Source organism: Lissotriton vulgaris, chromosome 6 (genome assembly GCF_964263255.1).
Source record: "Lissotriton vulgaris chromosome 6, aLisVul1.2, whole genome shotgun sequence".
NCBI classification, from domain to species: domain Eukaryota; kingdom Metazoa; phylum Chordata; class Amphibia; order Caudata; family Salamandridae; genus Lissotriton; species Lissotriton vulgaris.
In genome coordinates this window covers 1,660,238,605-1,660,264,781 of record NC_141694.1, presented here as the reverse complement: position 1 = coordinate 1,660,264,781, position 26,177 = coordinate 1,660,238,605, and the positions used below count along the sequence as shown (strand labels likewise).

At 45.9% G+C, this 26,177-nt stretch overlaps 1 protein-coding gene across 2 annotated transcripts in view; it reads right to left on the bottom strand.

The window, feature by feature from the left end:
• Window positions 1-25,930, bottom strand: part of SYT14 (synaptotagmin 14) — a 535,709-nt gene extending 509,779 nt beyond the window's left edge. For both annotated transcript variants that reach the window (XM_086927826.1, XM_086927827.1), the window contains exon 1: window positions 24,975-25,930. In XM_086927826.1, the coding sequence (XP_086783952.1) occupies window positions 24,975-25,830 (856 nt within the window). In that variant the 5' untranslated portion in view covers window positions 25,831-25,930. The remainder of the gene's footprint in view (window positions 1-24,974) is intronic.
• Window positions 25,931-26,177: the final 247 nt, after the last annotated feature.

Sequence of the window (26,177 nt, the reverse complement as noted above, 5' to 3'; positions counted from 1 at the left end):
AAACAGTCAGACCAGCTTACGCGGCCTCGTCCTGCCCCTCATCCTCTGCCACATTTCTCCCGTCCGGCTCTTTGGCGCGTTTTTTCAATTTTTTGGCGTAGTCCATTGCTGCCTTGGGGGAAGAAAAAATCTTGTTATCCGCCGGTGGCCCTATCCGTAGGCGCGCAGGATACAACATGGCGTACACAACATCATTAGTTCTCAGCAGTTGTTTCACCGGGGCAAATTCTTTACGGGCTGTTTGCACCGCCATGGTGAAGTCTGGGTAGAACTCAAGCCTATTGCCTTGATATTCAATGGAGCCCTTCTCCCTTGCGAGTCGAAGAATTGTGTCCCTGTCCCTGTAGTTCAGAATTCTGGCTACTATCGGCCGCGGCGGCGCCCCAGGCGGTGGCCGTTTGGCCAGCGAGCGATGGGCGCGCTCAACTATGAAGACCTTAGAGAGTTGTTCGGTTCCAAATATGTCAATGAGCATCCTCTCCATATAGTCCTCCATGCGTCCCACGTTCGTGGATTCCGGCAGGCCCGTGACCCTTACGTTGTTCCTTCTGGACCTCCCTTCCAACTCCTCGTTCTTCGCCTGTATGACCGCCAGCACCCTTTCCATGCTGAATACTTTAGACGATACGGTGGCCAACCCGTCCTCCGTGGCAGACACCCTCTGCTCCACTTCCCCCATTCGCTCGTTTTGGCGGTCAAACTGCGTCGCCATTTGGTCGAGTCGGTGATTGACCGATTCCATGGTGCCCTCGATGGATTGTAGGGTCTTCTGCATAGCTACTAACGTGGCTTCTAGATTCGGGGCGCCCCCCACAGCCCCCTCCCGATCAGTGTCATCCAGGGACTGGGAGTTCATAAGTGCAGTCTTTTTTGCCTCAAAGGTAAGCTTCGGCTGGTTCCTCTCCGTTCGGCCCATGACGGCAGCTCACTCAGCACAGCCAAATACACAATTCAGCAGCCCTGACTCGTCCGTCTAGGCCAGCCCAGTGGGTCCGATGCAATAGCCGGGCGTCCCTCGCAGTCTCAGCGCTCTACTGTGCACCTGTCTGCAGCGCCGCCAGGGTCTCCGCGCCGGTCAAGAAGCAGCACCCCTAATCGATCCCGGACGGCCTCCACGCTCCCCTCCCCCGATGCCCCGGGGGGATGCCAGCTAGTAAGGCTGTGTTCGGTAAGGCCCCCTCAGCAAGCAGACTCCTCCAGCTCCGGGTCACTGCATTCCACTCGGGTTCTGACAGCTACAAATCCGCAGTGTGGAGTAGGAATTTGGCGGGCTGCCGCAGATGTTTAGGCAACCAACATGTCCACTGGTGGTAGCAGTGCAACAGCAGGCAGATTAGCGCGCAGTCATCGGCTAGGGCATAGGCGCTGCAATCAGTGTCTCCGTCTCTCCGCCTTGTCTCCCCGCCGAGCCCCTCTCCCTGCCCCCACCAGAGTCGGCTCGCGCGGCGCGGCCTCGGCAGGCCCAGCGCCACCTCCGCAGCCCCGGGCTTGCTTAGCGCCCCGCCCCACTCACCAGCTCCGGCGGGGCCGGGTCCAGGCCGCTCTAAACTCCGGCGTCTCACAGGGGATACTTCGCAGGGTAACGTCGTCTCCGCCCCGATTCCGCTGGACTCAGCCCTCTCCTTCGCAGGGTGGAAGCCGCAGGATCTAGCGGGCGCCCAAGTTGACCAGCAGCGGTAGTCCCGTTCCACGAGGCGCGGGCAGTGCAGTCAGCAATCTCCCGTCTCGGAGCACTCCGTTCCCAAGTGCGCTCCGGATAGCCTCGGGATCCGGACAAAAGCTACGCAGTAGGCCCCCGATGTCAGCGGGGCCCCCCCAGCTCGATTACAGGGTTCAGGTTGCAGAGAATTTAGGATAAATGGACGAATTTTACGTGGTCCTGACAGAGCCTCACGCAAGTGCGGCCATCTTGTCCGGCGCCCTCTAGCGCCCCTTTCAGACCAATCTCTAATGTGATTGATAATGTTCTTAATACACTTTAAACTTGCATAATATAGCCTCCGTGTCGTGCCATAAAATGTAGATGTTTCACAGCCTGCTGGGCAGAACACCTGGATTTTATTAAGGACACAGAAGCTAATATTATCCCTCCTCTTTGGGATATAACTCTCACTTTTGTGTATTTTTAATATATATTATGCCAAGATATTATGAAATGTTATTCTTTTCTTTCAGAATAAGAATCTCCTTCGGACCACATTTGGAAAGCTATCTTCAATTCTATTCCTGTTTTTCTTCGGCACTTTGATCTTTCCTCGCAGTCTAACAAAGAAGTAAGATGGCTGGTCACAAAGGGACTTTATACTTCTTTAGAATGTTCATTGAAGTTCTATGTTCTTCAATTGTTGCTGCTGAGCTGTGGCAATAAAGGAGATTTGCGTAATATTAGCCTCCGTGTCCTTCATAAAATCCAGATTTTCTGCCCAGCAGGCTGTGAAAAATCTAAATGTTGTACAACACTCAGACCCCAAGTGTTTGTTACTCCATGACGCTAGTGTGCAATATACTTTCATCAATGTAATGGTATATTCTGTCCACATGTAATTGAGAAACAAAGTAACTTAGTTCTGATGTTTAGCATATGACAATTTTGTTTTCTTTGATGTGAACCACCCATAGCGGAGAGACAAAGCAGTTCAGGTCAGTACTTAACAAAGTACACCTAATATATATGCCTATTAGCCTGGACCACGTCCTTTTCTTCACCACCCTATATACCAGATATGCTATGTTTTGTCATGGGTGTGTGCACTGACCTAAGTGACACAGTATGCAATGATTGCCCATTATTTGACAAGTACTGTGTCTAGTGGAGGACAACGTTAACACACATATTATAAGTCCCAGATATTACATTGGCCACAAGCCATTCTCCTCAGGCTATTGTATATTATTTCAATTCACTGCATGGTTAAACTACATCGTATTTGTTTTCAGTAACATGCTGTTCGCATGATTTTTCATCTTGCTACATTGTTTTCAGTTGAGCGAGTATGAGTGTCCTTGCTATATATAGAACACTTACCTTTAAGCCACAATCTTGAAAGGAGGTTTTTCACCCAGCAGGAAGTGCATACACATGCATCAGCCACTTCTCTATTATCTATCTGACCGAGAAGCCCCATGGCACGTGCAGATCTCCAATGGGCAGGAGCAGTTCTAACGAGAAGGATGTATGTTGCAGTGAGACCCCCATTATCTCATCACCTTTTTGGGGTGGATTTGCTTCTTTCCTATTAATTCTTACTTATTCTAATTTGATTAAGTAATTTCAATTTGGGATAGGAAGAATTTAAATTAACTCATGCGTATTTGGCTTTATAATTGGGTGAGTTCTGTAGCGATTTCACCTCTTATTACTCATACTTTCTGGTTGTTACACTCTTGCGCAACTAGTTTTATTGTTTGATTTATAGAAGTCACGCTTGCATGAGACACTTATACATGGCGAGCATGTCCAGCCGTCATTTTTGGCACTCAGTGGAATATATCACCAGGTACATTTAAGGGATATGTTTTTGTTTCCAAAATAAGTTCTACCAAGCCGCTCTTCGACTCTAAGTGAGTCACAACTACGGTTTAGGTTTCTCCATGACCATGTGTCAATTGTTAACGCATGAGGCATGCCTTGTATACAGGTTCTTCCATACCCAATCCTGATGAAGATATAACTTAACCACATGCTTCATAAGAGGGTCGAAACGTAGATGATTTTAGATGCTGCTGCACTGTAACTTCCCCTATTTGGGCTTTTAAGGGCATATAATAATTAGGCCATTGACAAGAGACTACAAAGTGGGACATAATGAGCAGGCCTACAAAAAGAATCTGAAACGTCTTTTTTTTATATACATATAAAGTCACTATTTTTATGATGCACTGCACAAGCACTTCCTCACCCAGCAAATATGGGACACCTTATTGGCTGGCTACATGATTGATTTCCATTTAATTATGCTAGATATACAGCATTTATTCAATCATTTCTTTGTCTTAGCCTACAAGTTTTTGTATTTATTTCCACATTTAAATGTACTTAATGAGCATTTGTGCAATTACTGATTTTGGTTATTTGGTACGATTCTTTATCAGACAGGGACAGGGGCGTAACAAACACCCCCGCAGGCCTGTGGTGCGGGTGGGCCCCTCTTCAGTACATGAAAGGGGCCCCTTCAGCTTATCTGTGAAGTGCTGTGTGTCTCTTGCTCACAAGCAGCTGCAGTGTGCAGCCGGCTTTGAGCTCCTCGCACTGACCCAGGACTGAAGAGAAACAAAGTAACAAGTTACATTGATTCTCTTCAGTCAGAGCCAGGCCTGGAAAAAGGGTAGGGGTGGGGGACCCACAGAGAGCATTCTCCTCAGGGCACTGCTCAGGACCCTAACAATGTTGGGGGTGGGGGCCCCAGAGAGAGCATTCTCCTCAGGACACTGCTCAAGACCCTGACAAGGGTGGGGTTGTGGGCCCTTAGAGAGAGCATTCTCCAAAGGGCACTCCTCAGGACCCTAACAATGGTGGGGACCCAGAGAGACCATTCTCCTCAGGGTACTACTCGGGAACCTGACAAGGGTGGGGGCCCTCAGAAAGAGCATTCTCCACAGGGCAATGTTTAGGACCCTGACAATGGTGAAGGTGTGATTCCAAAGGGTTTTTAGTCAGGGAAAAAAAGGGAGAAAGGGCGCACTGCTAAATGTGGACGCAAATAGGTCTGGAAATCTTGGGTAAGAATGTGGTGCAAAAAGAGTGAGGGGTAACCCCCCAATTGTGTGTCTGCCGAAGCCAGACACTAGAAATTTGCAACGGGATACCCTTGCACGCAACAGTTAGATATAACATGTTGTATCTGTGTAGACACTTGTACATTTAAAAACAAAGCCTGTGGATAAACAAGAAATTTATCATATGGTTCGGGAGAAATGCAGTGTTTTAATGTTCTTTAAAGCAATCCATCCGACACGTGTTTCGTCGCATGTGAGATTGTTCTCCTGCGACTCCTCAGGGCTATGATGAAATGAACAGTCTCTAGGGAAGTCGCTCCGCCGGTGACAATTCCAACCCAGCAGGGCCCAGGACTCAAGTGGCAATGTAAACGTGCTGTAGGAGAGGGATCAGATCAAGCGTTGAGTTAATATTGTCACTGGGTCCTAGAAGCATCGTTTGGTTTGCCAAAGCATACAAGTAGGTGAAACTGTATTCGTTCACCGTCAGAAGGTGATGCTATCGAACTCTGTTAAATTGAAATTTCCATAGGAGTTTTTCAAAGCGTCTGTAAGGGTGGCGTTTACTGGAGCGGATAACTCCTCGTATTTAAGGCGTCGTTTCCAAAGGGAGACGTGTGCGTATTCCAAGCGGAAATCGTTCAGTTCGATAGCATCACCTACCGACGGTGAACGAATACAGTTTCACCGACTTGTATGACCCAGTGACAATATTGACTCAACGCTTGATCTGATCCCTCTCCTACAGCACGTTCACATCGCCATTTGAGTCCTGGGCCCTGCTGGGTCGGAATTATCACCGGCGGAGCGACTTCCCTAGAGACTCTTCATTTCATCATAGCCCTGAGGAGTCGCGGCAGAACAATTCCACATGCGACGAAAGACGCGCCGGCTGGATTGCTTTAAAGAACATTAAAACACTGCATTTCTCACGAACCATATGATACATTTCTTGTTTACCCACAGGCTTTGTTTTTAAATGTACAAGTGTCTACACAGACACATCGTGTAATATGTAACTGCTGTGTGCAAGGGTATCATGTTGCAAATGGTGGGGGTGTGGGCCTCAGAGAGAGCATTCTCCTCAGGGCACTGCTCAGGACCATGACATGGGTGTGGGCCCTCAGAGAGAGCATTCTTCACAGGGCACTGCTCAGGACCCTGACAATGGTGGGGGAGAGGGCCCCAGAGAGAGAATTCTCCTCAGGGCACTGCTCAGCAGCCACGGTCGATAGTAGGAGTTCCTGCAGGGTGGTGACGTGGGGAGGGGGTGGGGGAGGGGCAGGGTGGGGGGGTAGTAATGTATGGAGTACAGAGTTTAACAGGTAGGTAAACATATAAATAAATAAAACAAATTTTGTTGCGCGCACTGCATCGCATTTGGTGATGCAGTGCACACAATGAAATTCATTTTATTTATTTATATGTTGACTTACCTGTTAAACTCCGTAATCCATACATTACTACCCCCCACCCTGCCCCTCCCCACGTCACCGCCCTGCAGGAACTGCTACTACCGACCGCGGCTGCTGCTCAGGACCCTGACAAGGGTGGGGGCCCCAGAGAGAGCATTCTCCTCAGGGCACTGATCAGGACCCGGACAAGGGAGGGGGCCCTCAGAGAGAGCATTCACCACAGGGCACTGCTCAGGACCATGACATGGATGGGGGCCCTCAGAGAGAGCATTCACCACAAGGCACTGCTCAGGATCCTGACAAGGGTGGGGAAGGGGGCCACACAGAGAGAATTCTCCTCAGGGCACTGATCAGGACCCGGACAAGGAAGGGGGCCCTCAGAGAGAGCATTCACCACAGGGCACTGCTCAGGACCATGACAAGGATGGGGGCCCTCAGAGAGAGCATTCACCACAGGGCACTGCTCAGGACCCTGACAAGGGTGGGGGCCCTCAGAGAGAGCATTCTCCACAGGGAACTGCTCAGGACCCTGACAAGGGTGGGGGTGGGAGCCTGAGAGAGAGCATTCTCCTCAGGGCACCGCTCAGGACCCTGACAAGGGTGGGGGTGGGGGCCCTCTGAGAGAGCATTCTCTCCAGGGCACTGCTTAGGACCCTGACAAGGGTGGGGGTGGAGGCAGGACCATGACAAGGGTGGGGGCCCTCAGAGAGATCCTTCTCCTCAGGGCACTGCTCAGGACCCTGACAAGGGGGGGGGGCCCTTCAAGAGAGCATTAGCCACAGGGCACTGCTCAGGACCCTGACAAGGGTGGGGCACTCAGGGAGAGCATTCTCCACAAGGCACTGCTCAGGACCCTGACAAGGGCGGGGGCCCCCAGAGAGAGCATTTTCCACAGGGCACTGCTCCTCTGAGAAGGGACGAGGCAGTAACAATGCTGACTGGGGCAGGAGTATGTTTACAGCTCCAGGAACAGGATCTGATGGGACCCATTGGAAGGCAAACAAGCATTTGCAATGTAATTGGTCTTGCATTTGTTATGTTATGTTAAATAAAATTTATTGAGCGCACGTACGCCCGTAGGCTTCATGGCGCTATTGGAAGATTTGCAGAGACATAACACAACAAAAGAAAAGACAGAATTAACTATGGATAAGCTTGCCTAAAAAGCCAAGTTTTAAAGTCTTGTCTAAAAGCCAGAATGTCTTCGTGGAGTCTCAGTGTCAGTGGCAGAGAGTTCCACAGGGAGGCAGCTAGAAAGTGAAAAGAGCTGCCTCCCTGATGTTGTTTCTTAATGCGAGGCACCACTAACAAGCTCTTGTGACCCGAGCGAAGAGCACGTGAGGGGGTATACCTAACAAGCAGGCTGCTAATAAATCCGGGGCCCTTACCTTGTAGAGCTCTAAAGATAATGCATCCAGCTTTAAAGGTTGCTCTCTGCGCTACTGGCAACCAGTGGAGACTAGCAAGACCCGGCCTGATGGACTGCCATTTGGGTAGCTTGCAGATCAGCCTGGCCGCTTGGTTCTGAACCAGCTGTAGTCTCTTGAGCTGCCCGACTGGAAGACCCAAATACAAGCTATTGGAGTAGTCCAGTCGGGACAGCACAAGAGCGATCACAACTTGGATCAGAGCAGAGTAAGTTAACAGGTGGGCAATTTTCCTGATCTTACGGAGTTGAAAAAAAGCTTGAGGATACCACCGTCCCTACCTGACTTTTAAGAGAGAGATCTTCATTAAAAGTAACCCCTAGGCTTTTCACTGTATGAGACTTGGCCGGGGGATTTCCCATTTCTGGAGGCCAAAAATGTGGCCCCCAGTGAAGTTCACTCTTCCCAGGCAAAATCAATTCAGTTTTGCCTGGGTTTAGTTTTAGATGATTAAGACTCATCCATCTCTGGATGTGAACCATGGCCTCCCGAAATTCGGTGGCAGCGCCAGGGGAATCCAGGCGGAAAATCAATTGCAGGTCATCAGCGTAGTTAAAAATTAAAGCTTTAAACTTTCTTAACGAATACAACAGGGGCCGTAGATACAAATTAAATAAAAGTGGGGACAAGGACGATCCCTGGGGGACTCCGCATTCATTTTTAATTTTAGGGGCTGTAAAGGTACCCAGTCTCACTGCCTTGGTGCGGTCCGAAAGAAATGATTTCAGCCATCCCAAGGCCGAGCCTCTGAGGCCCGCCTGCTCGACACGGTCGACCAAGATGGTGTGGTCGACCGTGTCGAACGCGGCCGACAGGTCCAGAAGTACTAGTGCTTGATGAATATCCTTGTCCGCATTGCATCTAAGTACATCCTGGACCGCCAGTGTCGCCATCTTGGTAGAGTGGCCCGGTCGAAACCCGGCTTGATTAGGTTCCAAATATCCTGTGGATTCAACAAAGCTAGAGAGACAGCTAGAAGCATGTGCCTCCAGAATTTTTGAAAGAAATGGTAACAAGGATATTGGACGATAATTTGATGGATCGTGGGGGTCCAGGCCAGGTTTTTTGATCAAGGGAATAAGTAGAGCATGTTTAAACCCTACAGGTACCCTTCCCTGATCCAGTGAATCATTTAGCAGTGGAAGGATCCCTTGAGGAATAGTTTGCCCTATTTCTGTAAAAATGTGGGGTGGACAGATGTCGTCGGGTGAACCAGACTTGACACGTGCCAGGAGTGCGGAAAAGGTTTTAGAGTCTATAGCCGGGAAGGCATCTAACGTGACCAGGTTGTTAAAAATATCATCCAAGGGAGATGATGTAGGGGAGCTCGCAATGTTGCGTTTTATCATGACAATTTTCTCTCTGAAATATTCATTCAGAGAGTCACACAACTTCTGAGTAGGAACTATTGAAGGGGCTGTCCTATCATCGTCACAAAGCTCCTTAACTATGTTAAATATATCTTTAGTTTTATTGGATGAGGTTAACATTTTCTGAGAAAAGTAGTTAGTTTTATGTTGGTGCAAGATTTTTTGGAACTCCTTCCTAGCAGCGCAGTACACTTCTCTGTCTTGTGGGGAGTAGTTTACTCTCCACTTCTGCTCCTTTTGTCGTACCCCTAATTTAAGAGTTCTCAGTTCTTGGGTGAACCATTTATGGGCATCATTCCCTCTAATACTAGAGACCTGTACAAGGGGGGCAAAAAGGTCAGCTGCGTGGCGTAGCCAGTTTGACAATAATTTTTCGCCAGAGTCCAGGTCATCATGTGGCAAAGGTATGGATTTACTTAATACATCAATGAATCCAGGAAGATCCATAGATTTCCATTTACGGAATTCTTTGCCCATGAGTGATCTGGCCTTGACATTCCCTCGTATTTCTAACGTGAACTGAATGACAAAGTGGTCTGACCAAACACACGGACTAATAACAGGGTTAGGTAGTGGTAGGTTGTGTGTCCAAATTTGGTCCAGGCTATGACCTTTTTGGTTGGTAGGTGAATAAATATGTTGGGTTAAATTAAGATCTGTGAACAGGTCTCTTAATTCTGCAGCTTGAGTGTCTGTATCTATACTATCGAACCAATAGTTTAAGTCCCCAATTAGAATGGTTTTAGAGTAGCTGACTACATGTGAGGCCAGCTGCTCTGCCAAAAGAGATGGATAGTTGGCCATATATTGGGGGAGGCGATATATCAAGGCCAGGATAAGGGCCCCACTTTCAGTGTCCAACTTGATCACCAGATTCTCCGTGTCCGGAAGGGTCAGAGAGGGTAATTCCCTGAAGTGAAGGGACTTGAGGATGATAGCTGCTACGCCACCTCCCGCCTTCCCGGATGTGCGATTGGCTGTCAGAATATAATATTCTGAGGGAAGTGCAGCAAGAATGTCGGGGAGGGAGTGAGGGGTTAACCAGGTTTCAGATAGTAAAAGGATGTCAGGTTTTACCTCCTTCAGGAATAGAAAAATGTCGACCTGGTTTTTAATCAAGGACCGGGTGTTGAGATAGTAACAACACAGATTGTGAATTGTTGTAGATGCAGACCGACGCTCAGGATTCGATGGCAAGATAGACTGAGCGTCGTCCGCCGGAAAAGGGAGGGAGGAAAGACCTAACTGTTGGATACGTGTCAGTGTGTGCGGGGGCAATGAATAAAGGCAAGGTACAAGGGGTGTGTGGGAACGCAGGGTTTGTAATTCCAAAGATGAGTACCTGAGAAATTGGCCAGGGGGAGTGGGCCCGGGTCCCGGTCGGCCGCGGACGGGCGCAGACGGGCTTAACTCAGGCACAACTCCGGCGCGCCTTCGTCGCGCCCGCTACGCTCGTCCGCTGCGCTGACACATGAGGGACCGTTTATGTAGGTGCGGAACTCGGGGGTGTGGCGATGATGTCATTCGCCTCGCCTGAGCAACCCAGCCCAAGATGGCGCCCCCGGCCGCTGAGAGCCCACCGAAGCGATCAGCACCCAGCCGGCCGCCGGTGCTCTCAGGAGGAGTGAGCAGGTGAGCGTCCTGTAGTGCTCAGGATCCGGAAAGGAGTTTAGGACAAGATGAAAAGTTCGTAGGTTAAAAGCGCGCCTCTGCGCTTAATTCGGCGGAGCGCCGGTTAAAATAGCAAAATAGCAAAAGTCAATGTCTTCCAAGTGAGTAAGTTCTGCTGCTTCCTCAGCAACAGGCGTGGACCCCCTGCCACAGGGTCATTTGTGACAGTTATAGCTATTGACGTTGTAAAGGACAATGTATTTTACCTATGCGTTTTCTGTTTGGAGTTGAGTGAAAGTGTGTGGTGTCAAGTGGACATATGTGGGTTGGATTGGAATTGTTAGTTGTGGAATTGTGTTGTGTGGATTGGATCTGAGTAGTGAAATAATGTGGCATGGTGTGCAGTGTAATTGTGTGGATAGTAATTATGTGATACTGAGTGTACTGGAATTATGTGGAGTGGGAGTGTGTGTCGTGGAGTGGGATTGTGTGTCTTGGAGTGAGATTATCTGGAATGGTATTTTGTGTTGTAGAGTGGTATGTAGTGGAGTTTACTTATGTGGTATGATGTTAAATATTGTAGCATGATGTGGAATTTTGTGGTGTAGATTGGATGTATGTGGTGGTTTGTGTAATTGTGTTGGTTTGAATTATGTAGTTTGTTTTTGAATTATGTGGTGTGGAATGGAAATGAGTAGCGTTGAATTGTGTGACGTGAAAGTGTGCGCTGTTGAGTGGTATTATGAGGCATGGTGTGAAGTGTAGTTATGTGGAATGTTGCTATGTGGCAAATACTGGATTCATGTTGAGTGTATTTATGCAATATGGAGTAGAGCATAATTGTGTGGAGGGTAATTATGTGGTGCTGAGTGGTATTATGTATAGTGTAATTATGTTGTGTAATGAACTGTGTGGGGATGAATTGTGGAATTGTGTGACATGTGGAATTTTGTGGCATGGTGCAGTGTAAAATTGTGTGGAGTGGAATTATGCAGCATGTTGCAGAGTTGTATTTTGTGGAGGATATTTATATGTTTTGGAGTGGAGTGTAAATATGCTGTGTGAAGTATAGTTATATAGGTTGAAGTGGAATTATGTGTAGTTTAATTGTGTTGTGTGGAGTGTAAATATGTGGTTTGGAGTGGTATTAAGTTGTGTGGAATGTTATAATGTGATGTGGAATTATGTGGTATGGAGTGAAGTGGAAATATGTGTTTTTTTATTTTTAGGATTGTAATTATGTGGTATAGAATGTTGTAGGGTTAAATTATTTATATTTGAATTGTGTGGCATGAAATTATGAGATGTTAAAATGTGCTCTGTGAGGTAGAATTAGGTGGCTTGGATTTGAACAAGCTGTGCACACTAAGGCTTTTATCCAAAAAGAACACTTGATGGACAGAATGCATAACAATGTCATACATTCACCCCAGTACAGAGATCTGGGCCTAAATCCAATCGTTTTTTTGCTCACCATGTCATTCCAGTTTGGACCCAGCCATATGCAAATCAGTCTTGACCCTGCGCCCAATGGGAACAGTCCAGCCTGAACTGCCAGGCCAGGTCCTCCCTGGACTGGAAACTAGCATCCTAGGATCGGTTACGGGCTTTCAGCCCTCATTGGCCAGGATAGTTTGACTCCAAGTGCCATGGAGAGCACGGGACCCAAGTCTGGGCACACCAGTTGGGGTGATAAATGCAAAAAGAACAATTGATTGACAGAATGCAGAACAATGTCATACATTCACCCCAATACAGAGATCTGGGCATAAAACCATCATTTTCTAGCTCACCGTGCCATTCCAGTCTGGACCCAGCCATATGCAAATCAGTCTTGACCCTGCGCCCAATAGGAACAGTCCAGCCCGACCTGCCATGCCAGGTCCTCCCTGGACTGGAAACAAGCATCCTAGGATCGGTTTCGGGCTTTCAGCACTCATCAGACAGGATAGCTTGACTCCAGTGGCATGGAGAGCAGGGAGGACCTGGGTTGGCAGTTCGGGCAGGACTGTTCCCATAAGGCACAGGGTCAAGACTGATTTGCATATGGCCAGGTCTAAACAGGGGTGGCATGGTGAGCAAAAGAATGATGGATTTAACCCAGATCTCTTGACTGGGGTGAATGTTTTGATTTGTTTTGCATTCTGTCCATCAGTTGTGTGTCTTTTGCATTCTCGCCCTAAGTGCGCCAGGTATGCCCAGATGTGGGTCCTGGGCTTGCTGTGCCACTGGAATCAAGCTATCCTGGCTGATGAGGGGTGAAACCCGGAAACCGGTCCTAGGATGCTTGTTTCCTGTCCAGGGAGGACCTGGCTTGGCAGTTCAGGCTGGACTGTTCCCATGAGGTACATGTTCAAGGCTAATTTGCATATGACCCAGTCTAAACTGTGGTGGCATGGTGAGCAAAGTAATGATGGATTTAACCCAGCTCTCTTGACTGGGGGAGAATGTTTTGATTTGTTCTGCATTCCGTCCATCAATTGTGTGTCTTTTGCTTTCTCGCCTTAAGTGTGCCGGGTATGCCCAGACGTGAGTCCTGGGCTCACTGTACCACTAGAATGAAGCTATCCTGGCTGATGAGGTGAAACCCCGAAACCGGTCCTAGAATGCTAGTTTCCAATCTAGGGAGGACCTGGCTTGGCAGTTTGGGCTGGACTGTTCCATGAGGCACAAGGTCAAGCCTGATTTGCTTATGGCCAGGTCTAAACTGGGGTGGCATTGTGAGCAAAAGAATGATGGCTTTAACCCAGATCTCTTGACTGGGAGTGAATGTTTTGATTTTTTCTGCATTCCGTCCATCAATTGTGTGTCTTTTGCTTTCTCGGACTGAGGCTTTTTGTTAAGCTAAATTGTATTGTTGCATTGTGTGTGCATGCAGGGAAGAATGAGTGTCTGGTAGAAATCAAAAAAATCATCCTACGTCTCAGTATTAACTTCCATACTTCTAAGCAGCTATTCCAGTCCTAGAATGAGTTACATGATTGCTTTACAATGACAGTTAGTAAAACAAGTAAGTGCTTTGCCAGCTGTATAAGTAGCAAAGGATTTAAAGGGACTTGTTTTCGTGCAAGGTATTGCCCAGTTCATGGAAGGGATAAAAAACATCTCCAGATAATAATAGGGTTGACAGGATGGTGCGATCTGGTTAGAACTACGGATAGCAAGTGCTTGATCCTCCATTAGTTATTAGTAAGGAAAGGGGAAGAGAAGCTTTCACCGACAGCATTTGGTTAGTCTTAGGAAGACAAACAATGCTGTGGTCTGTGATAGATGCCGCCCAGAAGGCATAGTTATATGAATCAGGAGCTGCCAATGAAAGGTAGTGGAATTGCACTTTAGACATTGCCGGTATTGATGGTTACCTTACAGTTGCAGACTTTGCTGGGATGACAGTGGGTAGGGAAATGCTACACTGTCACCATAGGTTTAATTACATGAATCGAGCATTCTCTCTGGTGTTTGTCCTTGGGCTATTTGCTGACTGGTGCTACATACGGGACCAGGTTTGTCTTTGACAGGAGGTATGGTTTAGTGGGACAGTGGCGGTGCGTCCATTAAGGGCGTTGGGGCATGTATGTATGTATGTATGTATGTATATGCATTTATATAGCGCACTACTTACCCGGAGGGTCCCAAGGCGCTTCGACTGCTGCGAAACCCTTCCTGGCTTCCCTGAGAGATGGTCCCTTAATGGGTATCTCCAGGGTGAGACCAGGCATCCCCGGCGGTCTGGTGGGGCCGTTAGTGAAGATGAGGCAAGCTAATGTCCAGAGTTGCCGAGTGTGATCGCTGATCAGAGTGGGCACCGAGGCGAGAGAATTATCGAGTCCGCTGACCCTGGTCCAGAAACCTGCCGCGCCGGGATTCGAACCCTGGTCCCAGGCCGTCCTCTGCTCTCGGGTCTGCCGCCTCTAACCAGTGAGCCACACTACTACTACGTTGCCCCGCCCACAGCATGGCCACATTCTTCCTTGTTAACTTAAAGAGGAAGATTGCATCCTGACTCGAAATCGGCCAGCGGAGACAGTCAGGTAGCGTCACTAAAGTGGGTGGGGCAGCACTGCAGGGTGTGTTTTGTTATTGACTGCCAGCAGCAGCAGGGCAGGCCCAGTGCGCATGTTCAGGTTAGGGCTGGTCATTTTTCGGACCAGGCCAAACATGAGCATGAGTATTAGCCTGCAGTGCTGCTGCTGCACATTGGGAGAGCGAGCGAGGGCTGCTACTGGCCAGTGGCCGCAGCCCCCGGTCTCCTATGGGCGTGGACAGTACCTTCTCGAGCCAATCCTGGCGCTGATGGAGCAGCGTCTGGATTGGCTAAGAGGGGTTGCCGTTGTCACCAGCCACTCAACCGAAGGCGCCAACGTAGACCCCGGCCGAGGAGGACCAAGCAGATGCAGCACGGTCAGACCAGGCGGTCAGGTAAGTTTATGTTTATGTCTGCCCTTCGCAGCTCCTGTATTCCTCATCCGAGGCAGCACATTTCGCGTCCCGATGCTACAGTTTATTGCCATGTTCAACAGTTGTCTATGGGGGAAAGAAAGCTACGTACTTTGTATAATTGTATTATATTCTTCTCCATAACATATCAGCAGTTTGGCAGCAGACTTCAGTTTTCATTAAGAACCGACTTTTTTAACTCTAGTTGTTCTAAACTGGTGCAGGTTGGCCCTGCACTGCTTGCAATTAGACAGACTTGCTGTGATTACTGAACTGTGCCAATATGATGTGCAAAGGATTGTTATTTTAAACCGCGGTGTAATTTCTCTAAAGATTCCCCTAGCGCTCATGTGGCAGCTATGGTAGAACAGTCTTCTGCACTCTTGCCCTTCACTCCCTTCCGTTATTCTCCTTGTTCCTGTCTCTTTTCTTAGTGATCTCCCCTGTTGACTCGTGCCTTCTCCTCTCTCTCAGATCCCCCATATTGCCTGTTTTGTTTCCTGGTAATTTCTCCCTGAGCGCTCTTTTCTTCTCCTCCCTCTAGGCTTCATCCACTATTCTTGCGGTGTTTTCTGGTGAAATCCCCACCGTTCGTTCGTCCACTGCTCCCTGTAGGGTCCCGCTGGTTTTTTTTTTCTTAAAGAAATCTCCCCTGCAGTATAACCCCATGCCCTCTCCCGTTCTTCTTAATAAATGCTCCCTCTTTCTGTCCTTGAAAAGTTTCCTGTTGCGCTGTCGTCTGAAACTGTCTCTCCTGGCTGCACTCTCTTCTGCGTGTGTGTGTGAATGCACTTAGGAAGCGCCTCTGTACCAGAGTGCAAGGCAAATCATGCTTTAGAAAACCGCGTTTAGACACAGCCAGGTCTGCTACGAAAGTCATACGGTCATTAATTTCTACTTTTCCCATGCTGCGAGGTATTTTATTTACGCATAAACATTATTCAAAAATTAATGAGTGCCAAATCCTGCTGCGTGCAGAGAAAGTCAGCAAATTCGAAACGAGTGCATGATTATGTAATAATGTACTGCTTTTATTAAGCGACTTCTTCGGGTGCCACAGATGTGTTGGGGGGGCTCCAATGTTGAAATGTGTGTCACCCGAGGTTTGGGGTCTGACAGGCCCCTGGCTCATGTTTGGGGGGGCTCCAATGTTGAAATGTGTGTCACCCGAGGTTTGGGGTACGACAGGCCCCTGGCTCATGTTTGGGGGGGGCTCCAATGTTGAAATGTGTGTCACCCGAGGTTTGGGGTCTGACAGGCCCCTGGCTCATGTTTGGGGGGCTCTGATGTTGTAATGTCTGTCACTCTGAGGTTTGGGGTCTGACGGGCCGCCGGCTCATGATGGGGGGGAGTAGGAGCTCCAATATTGAAATGTGTCACTCGCAGGTTTGGGGTCTGACGAACCCCTGGCTCATGTTTCGGGGGCACCAGCTGGCCCCCAGTCTTTAGTATTAGTCTGTCCTGGGTTTGGGGGATACCAGGCTCCTAGAGATTGAGGGGTAATTGGCTTCTATTAATGCGGTGCATGGCCACTGGGAAATGCACACAGAGTTGGTTTGTCCGATGGAGGACGCTGGTTTGGCTGGATGCTGCACTGCTTTCTCTGAGGTGAGATCGGGTCATCATGCAGGGCTTGAAATGGCTGATGGCATTGTGAGACAGCACTGGTATGTTGAATGTGTGAACGCCAGTGTTGTGCTATGAATCCCCAGTGAACGTTTTTGCACACCGCTGGCTTTGGATGGTGGGGGCAGGTGTCATCAGTTTCCCAGCCAGTGATTTGGGAGTTCGGTCCCGGCTGGGGACGGGTGCTTGGGTCTGAGCTTATAATCATGGATGTGTTTCACCCAATTGTTGTCGAATTCTTGTGCCGTAGTATGTTTGGTTGTGCTGGGTGAGCGTCCAATAGCCGTGCCGGTATTGTGTCTCTCCTGGGATCCAGATATGCTGGTGGGTTGGACTTGAGGCATGCCTACATGGATCTTCTAGTTTTATCTGACACGATGGAGGCTGTTTAGGCAGCAAGGTATCTAGGGGCATATTATCAAGGGGGTTTATCTCCGCTTTTTTGGCTTTAAAAGCCAAGAAAGCGGAGATAAAATTATCTCCCTATTACCTAGCTGTCGCTAAAACCAGTTAGCGACAGCTAGTAGGAGATAGCGACCATCTTGGGCCCCGCTTTGCATGTCAGTGATATTTATCACTAATGACATGCAACGTGGGCGTGCCAAGATGTTAGCGACTGGAAACAGTCGCTAACATCGCTATCTCCTATTACCAACAGCTAAGCGCGAATATCTCCAAAAGCTAACACCTGCCCCTAAGCAGTTCTTAGCCATGTTATCCAATGGTAGGTGGATAACATGGTAATGCATGAATATCGCTGACTTTTCAGTGATATTCATGCATTTCGGCCGATTTTTATCGCTTAGGAGATAAACCTTGATAATAGCAAGGTTCCTAAGCGATAAAAATCGCCGCACCTCGGCGATAAAAATATCGCCGCTAAACCAACATAGCGATAATTATCGCTAGTTGTTGGTAATATGTCCCACAGAGTGCTGGGGAAGGACTGAAGGGTGGTGCAATTGAGGTGATAGCACCCTTTTACTGCAAAACTGTGTTACAAGCTTGTTGCTACCTGGCTTTCATTCGAAGGATCAAGTTAGTGACAGCCGTCAGCATACACTCGTGTTGTGTGGTGTTCATGCAAATGTTGAACTATATTGTTGGCAGCTCTGATGAATGTTGTACTTCACAATTTAGTGTTGTGTTGGGTTTTGGGCGTTGCAATTCAACCGCTTCATTCTTGTCTGTAGAATTTGGTAGTCGAGTAAAAGGGAAGTCGAACTTTTACGCTTAATCTGAGGTCTGCTTGCTTATGAATGCTGGTCTCAGAAAAACGATGTTAAGCACATTTCATTAAAGATTATTGAATATTGTTGTCTTTAAAACCTGAGACATATAAGCCCAGTTTCCTGCAGTAAGCTTGCAGTCGCCACTGGTGCTTGGATTCATTTAACACATTTAACACATATGTGCATTGTATGTTGCAATATATAAGGCTGCTTGCGCCAAGTACAGTGCTACACATGGCGTCCTTCAGGCCGACGCACTGCCCTTCTGTGACTTTTTAGCTTGACCCGTAATTTTCTGTTTTAGAGTCTCTGAATACAAAGGACAGGTGAGAGGACTGTGTAGAAGTGTTAGGCTGAGGTCGAATGCAGTGATTACAAAATATACTTTAATGCCAACCGCATCTCAGCAATTATACACATTGTACTGACACGGTTGAGGTGGGTGCTTTTTTTCTTTTTAGCTAATACTGTCATCGAGCTGAAGACTGTTAGAAGGGCGGTGTGTGTGTATTGGATGGATGAACAGATGATAAAATTCATCTATGAAGACAGCCCTGTGTGCCTCTCAAAGTAAAATATATTATGTGAAACAATCATCTATATACACGTTTCTTGTAATAAAGGATGTACCGCACATATTTACAGCATCCTATTTACATTCTAAAGTATGTTCAGTTTTTCGTTACCTGTCTGTTCCCAGTACAGAGCCTAAGGAAGCACATGATTTAACTAAAAAACAGACCTGCAGAGCAGCACTTTGTTTGTCTCACTATTTTTGATTTGATTGTAATGCTTTCTTCACACTTGTGCTTAAAAATGCTATATTTGGATCCCCCTTTTTTCAACAATTTGCAGTAAATATGTGGTGTAAAACCCACCATTTGAATCCATTTTTTTCAAAATGTTCCCACCGCACCCTCTTTTTACAGTTTGGTCTCGCTCGCTTCGCTTGCTCGCTTATTACATTAGGGTACAACATTTTTTGCCTCACCACTTTCAAAATCCACCAGCCGCCACTGGTACATAGTGTAAATTAATGTTGGCGTACGGAAACAAAAATCAGACCCTTTGTACATTTAATATTATTGTGTGCATCATGCAGAGGATGAAAGTGAAAGTAGCAGGAACGGCTTTGATGCCGTAGACGCTAGCAGGAAGAACTGTTTTGGGGTGGTCAGTTGAAGAGATTGTGTAACATGTTTTAACTACCACAGTGGCATTGGGGAGGGCAGCAGCTGAAAGGCTCCGCATATACAGGTAGGCAGTGGTTAGATGGGGACTGGCCATCAGTCTTTGTGTCGCTGATGGACAGGCGAGCAATGGGCGGCAGTCACAGGTTCGCAGTGACACCTGAGGTGATTTTAAAAGCATAACTGCAGGTTTTGTAAGGGTGAGTGTAGAGTGTAATGGATGCATTAGTAGCTGGCACAACGGTAGAGGTCTGTGTTTGGAGGTGGTTAACTGAGCGGGCTTCGCTTGGAGGTGGGTCATCAAGTAGGAGGATGTGTTTGGTGGGCCGGCTGGAGGAAGTGTTATGTAACTTTGCTGAAGGATGCAGCAGAAGTATTTACTGATTTATGTAAATCGCCCGATGAATGGCGGATGTGACCAATGGAGGAACCAGTATCCTTTTTTATGGCTGGGGTGAGCCCCTGCAGTATGGCAGGTCACTAGCCTGAGAGCTCTTGACTGGCGCAGATAAGGAGGGGCTCCTCCATGTACTTTGCAGGGGGCCCCCCTCAAGTTTCGTTATGTCACTGGACAGGACCATTGTTCTATGATCCGTATGAGACCCGGGTTCTAAGGTAGTTTAATTTAAGAAAAGCATGTCAAGAAAAGCCACAAGTGTTGGAGTGTTAGCTGTTCTCTTAGAAACCACCACTGAAGGATAGTACAGTGGGTAGGAACAGAAATCTTCAGCAGCCTTCTAAGTGCATCTGAGGTGAGGCTGCTGAATTCAAATTGGTTGCCATCAACATATAACTTAAAGGAATGTTACAATAACTCATACCAGTAACCATAATCAAGTTAGGTTTAGACACAAATAGGTGACTGGTCATACTAGAACCTCTGGTGTGTCCTGGACTCGGCCCTTGTAGGCAGCTGGAAGGGCACTTGCTATATTGTATAAGCAACTTAGGTAGTCCCCGGTGTTTTTGGCACAGGAGAGGTTCCCATTTCGACTCAGAATGTCCTTTGCTGGGCATGTTCTAGGTAGTATGAATCACAAGGACCTCAGACTATTGATGAAAGACTATATAGATGAAAAATCTAGCTACCTTCTTGTTGTATTCTTGAGAGAAAATGCTCAAAATCTTAATAGAGTGAGCCCTAATAATAACGTGTTTTAGCTAGTGTTTTAAATGTCCTCCAAAAATGCCAATTTTACAAGCGTGAACAGAAGACTGTGTAGCGGTGGGGGCCAAGTTCTCTCCGTCATTTGCTAATATTTACATGGGCTATTATGAAAAAACCCACATTTGGAGATCCTGCCTATCTATATTGACCAACCATATAGTTTATTGTGGTCGTTTTATTGACGACATCCTGATGATTTGGGGCGGTGATAGCAAATGTCTGGAAGACTTTATCATTCATTTGAACAATAATGAATATAACTTGCGTTTCACCCACAATAGCAATAAAGATCAGATTGGCTTTTTGGATGTTATACTGTTTGTGGACAATGGGACTTTGCAATCAAGGCTCTTTCGCAAAGAAACAGCCTGTAATTCAATATTACACGTGGACAGTTACACCCTATATCCCAAATTAGAGCTATACCGTATGGGAAAAGACCTGCCTTAGCAGAAACTGTAGTAATGACCTGATTTTTCAACAAGAGGTTGTTAAGTTGAAGAAACGTTTTTTGACTAGAGGGTATGACCATAAAATCTTTGCTCAAGCGCACACGAGAATTAATAGAACCAAGCGCACAGGACTACTCAAATCTAAGTACAATAAGAAAAATACACTAGAGAGTAAACACATTGCATTTATAACACAATTCCATTCTAGGAGCAAGGACATTTTTAATACACTACGCAAACACTGGCATCTGCTAAAATTGGACCATGACTTAGACCCATATGTAAGAACGAAACTGCAGGTTACATATGTAAGAGGCAGGACCTTGAGAAACATTTTGAGTCCCTCATGCACTGGTTCCAACAGACAGGAAGCTAAACACATGTGGTTACCTATCAAACCTAATGGCTTTTATAAATGCACAATGTGCAATGTGTGTCAATTTGCAGACAATAAGCTCACAAAGTTTTGTTACAGCTCAGGGCAGACATACAACATCATGCTCTTAATCAATTGCAACACCAAATATGTGATGTACTGTATAATTTGTCATTGCAATTTAATATATGTGGGGAGTACTATCAGACCACTTAAAGAACGAATCCAAGAACACATCAGAGCGATTCGAAACAATGACACCAACTATCCGTTGGCAGTACACTACAACACGACACATCAAGCAGCTGAAATTTTAAGGCTCAAATTTCATGGTATTGCTATAGTGGGGGGTGACAAGGTTTCCCGATTGAGGATCCTAGAAGCCAAATGGTTGATCAAACTGAGATCAGTTTATCTGGGGTTGAATATTCATCGGGAGATGCATGTATTTCTGCAAGATTGAAGCATGCCTGGGTCATTGTAAAACTGTCTGGTCTGAGTAATATAGCAAGTCTTGGGACAAAATAGATTCCGTTGTCTTGTGATATGTACTTTGATTCTTGAACTAGTGACACTTTATAGGTTACTTGCTCAATGATGATGCAAAGAATGTTTTACTTGATCAATGTCCTGATTTTTGAAATAATGTTTTATTATTTGGAGTTTGTAGATCAAAATGTATATCAAACTGTAATGTATATGGGTACTTGTGATCCTAGTTTGTATACATATTCAATAAGAATGATGGACTGATTGAACTCTTCTGAGAAGGAGAGCAATTATTATCTTACAGGTCCTCAACCTGGTGATGTGAGTTCCTACATGTTGGTGACCCCATTGTCACTCTGTTGTGCTTTACTCTGTCATTAACCAGCACAGTGCCTTTCACCCCCTTCTCCTCTGGGGATCTTCTTTGGAGCTCACGATTATTATTCCTCCATGTCGTCCACCGGGAAATAAGGAATTCAAGTAAACTATTTGGGAGGTTTCTACGTAATGGTGACGTGAATGTGGTTACTAGTCCATTATAAGGCATATTTTGTATACTCAATACCAGGGCACTTGTTATCACAGACACAGCTTGTACCAGCTCGGTGCAGGTTGCATAACCCTTTCTAAGATGGAGGCGCAATTTTCAGTATGGTGACTAGCACTGGTTATATGTTCACCGGGGTTGACTGAACCCTTGCACTTTATAGGGTGTCCTTTGTGGCACTTTAGGATAATGTGGATGCGAAGATTTTCTGACTTTTTTGAACTCTACATGTGGTTCATAATGGCACAAAATATTTTTGTATATTTAATTTTGAGCATTTATTACTTGATGTCACTTTTAATGACAGTCTTATTCAAGTCACAAACATTTGCATATTAATAAATTGACTAACGAGCGAGATCTTATAGTACAGTTCTTGGTTTTTCACGAATTAGGCCAGGTACTGTACTGGTGTGGTACTGGCCACGTTACATTTCCAAGATGACAACGTATTTTCCGGGGTTTCCGCAGGTTTGCAACGGCACACACATTATGTTTTTTTTTTTAGGGTATGTGACAAATCCTACAGTTACAAACACGCCGAGAGGGCAATGCCGGTTTCCTCCTTGTGGTTACGGTGAATCACACAGACCGGTGTTAACCAGTCACTCTGACTTGAGAAGTGAGCTTTTAATCTCCAGTAGAGGGATTCAACTGGGTTTACTTGACGGGTATAAGCAACTTTATTATTTATTTTCACAGGGGACTGACTGATCAGGATTCGGCCCAGTGAATTATTTAACACCGACACAGAAAATCGTCCGAAAATAAGAATTCATTTTACCCTACCACCAGGAGGATATCATTCACAACAGGACGTGGGGCACGACTGGCTTAAGTTGGGGTGAGTCAACTGGTGACACTGTGAATATTCAACTCTAGTTCTGTCACTTTTGATAGAGTGGCTGAAACTAAGTGCACTATGATTTTTACAGGGCTTCAGAGTGTTGGATCAGAAGCTACAATAATTAGCAGCACTATTACAACAGTATCACGGATATAGCGGTAGACCTGCCAGCTATTCAAGGAAATATACTACTAGTTGGGTGAGTGACACCACTTGGCCATCAGCATGATTAGGATAAATTAGAATTGCTACCACTTAGTCATTTAATTTGATAGAACTAACAGGCCCCTTTTGTGTGTGTTACGAGTTCACAATTGGTTTATTGTATTTGACATAGTAATATGTATTGGCAAATATACCAGAGAAATATGATAATATATTTCTATTATTTGATGCCTATAATATATTACCATCATTAGTTACTAACCCCACTCAGGGAGGCTAGTCCACTTTTAGTTCATGTTCATGCAATCAATGGTCTTACAGGTCATGGGCACCAATAGACGGTGCCACGTACTGTGCTGCCACTGTGGCGTATCCGAATAGGACATTTTTATATCAATTCTAAGCTGTATGCTTTGCTCAGCCCACGTGCCTCGAAGTATATAACTTTTGCATGAGTTGACTACTTTTTATTATTAACTATGTATTGATTTATATTACCAGCAGTGTATAACTGGACACTACTGACAAGGAGGACCTTACATTTCATCCATTCTGGTGGGTGTTGATTCATTCCCGTGGTTATGACATCAGGGTTGTACAGTCACCTAGAGTCACTGGTTTGCTTCCATGCAGTGTGCTATGCACGATGCATGTTTTTCAGCTCGGACCTGTTCTGTCGTCACTGTGTGATACACTTATTGGTGTGGCTTCTCTTTTTATCTTTCTTTTTTCTCATCCTTTTTTCTTAAATTTGGGTTTTTGCGTTGCACATCCTCAACTCTTTTTATCACACCACACATCTCTTATTACAGTTTGTAAGTGCTGAGATGTACTATTAAGTAGGGTGTCAATAAACATGACACCTTTTTTATTAGATCTTAATTCACAAGGTCTCCTCATTTTTCCTTTTTTTTAATTTGAGGTTATGATACAAATGTACACAAGTTTTAACTAATATAATTTGTGTTTAAATTAGCTGTAAGATATAACAGCTCATTGACTTTGTATTATGTTTATTTTCCAGCCTTGAAAAAGTCTGAATACAGATGTGTACAGACGAAAGACGTGTTGGCTTCAATAACTGCTGGGAATTTGTCTTAGTTGAATAAATGAGCTTTTCCAATGGATGTGATTCATGGATGTTCTTTGGGAATTTATACACAATCTGAATAGGATATACTCGCCTGTGGACTTAAGAATTATAGTACATATTGTCAGGACATATATACATTTGATATATGCCTTTTTGGAATTCTATGTGACAGCGAAGGGTGTGCTACAACTGTACTTTTAGAGTTGTGTGGAACTGACACTGGATGCGATGCAAAAGACACACAATTGATGGACAGAGTGCAGAACAAATCAAAACATTCACCCCAGTCAAGAGATCTGGGTTAAATCCATCTTTCTTTTGTTCACCATGACACCCCAGTTTAGAGCGATGATAGCACATGCCTTTTTTACTCCATACGTTTCATATAGCACTATCTTCATTTCCAGATGACGTACAATTTTTTTTTAAAGCAACTGTACATGACATAAATGAATAGTCATTCAAAACAAATGTAAGATGCACTGAAATGTCAGAGAAGAATCTAGGAAATATTTTTTTCAAAGGAAAACATCCAATACCATACTTGGAAAAAATAATCAAACATAGTTAGCAAACAGATCTCAAGAATCAGATAAAGAATTTATTGCACGAAAGGTTTAGAGGTAAAGAGTTAAGCACTTTGTCTAGTGAGCTATCACTGTAATGGGAAGAATTAAAGTCAAGGCAGGACAGAGCAGCGTCTGAGCCGAAGCACAGGATAGCTTGAGTTGAAAAAGTGTTCAGATATGTGAAGTTTTGCATAGAAAAAGGTGATGGAAAGGTGAACATCACCAACGTTAAGGCCTTCTTTACCTTTAGCAGGATTCTTCGTGTTATTTTTTGCCTTCGGTTTTTTCGCACTTCTCTCTGAATCATTGGAGCGAGTGGTTTTTTTGTCGCTTCGCCTTGTGCTTTCCTTCCCTGCTGCGTTCGGCGGATGGGGTTCATTATTAATGAAGGATCCGCCTTTGCTGTCTGAAGCAGGTTTGCGCTTCATTGTCTTTGCCTCGTTGGCAGAATCCACAGAAGGATCATGGTTTTTTTTCAAGCTCGGCTCTTGTAACTTCTCTTTTGATGTGTCATCTTTCTCTGGTGAGTTATTCGCCCTGCTAGGTGGGGATCCTTTCGGCTCCTTGGCTTTCTTATGCAGTTGATCCTTGGATGGGGCAACATGCTCGCCACTGCCTTTGTTCTGTGCAGCACACTCCTCCGCCATGGTTTTCCCACTCATTTCTAAAGGTGTGTGTTTAGGTTTAGAACTGTTTTCATCTTTCTTTCCTCTATTATCTACTACATCATGGTTCCTTTGCTCATGCAATCTTTTGTTTTCAGAGATCTGCGTTTTGTGTGAGTGGTTGCTTTTCGTCTCCGCCTCGTCATCCTCTTCTATGTTATTACAATGCTTTAGCCGTGATTTTTTTGTTTTCTCCTCCTTTGGATGCTCATTTGAGTGCTTTAAGGCAGGTTCTCTATCGTGAATATAGTCTTGATGCTTTACTGGGTCCACGGTCTCAGTGGGAGCAGTCTGGCTGTCTCCTGTGAAAGGTCTCCTATCTTTGCTGTTAGATGCTTTCAGGGTGTCAGAGGTTGCATACTCGTCTTTGGCAGCTTTCTCTTCCTGTGCCTTGGTGGCTGTTTCGTCGTCTTCTGTCCGGAGGTTGTGTATCATACTTGTCACGTGCTCAGTCACAGAATCCGACACATTGTAACTGACCTCCCCCACCGCACTTGTCAGGTCATCCACTGCATTGGTGAGGGAGTCGACAATAGACGACATGGATGGAAGGTTCACGACATGGATGGAAGGTTCAGGTTTTGCTGGAAACTCTTGAAAAACGACATTTTCAAGGACTTGTCTCAGTCTGGTAAACTGATTATGGAGAATATTATTCTAGGTTTCTATTGATTTATTTATTAAGGAGTTTTGTAGAACGATGCGTGCATCAGCTAACAAACTGCTGTCCTCCTAAACCACTGCTGCTGCCTTGGAATGTGGCCGTTCTACTGTGGGAGGAC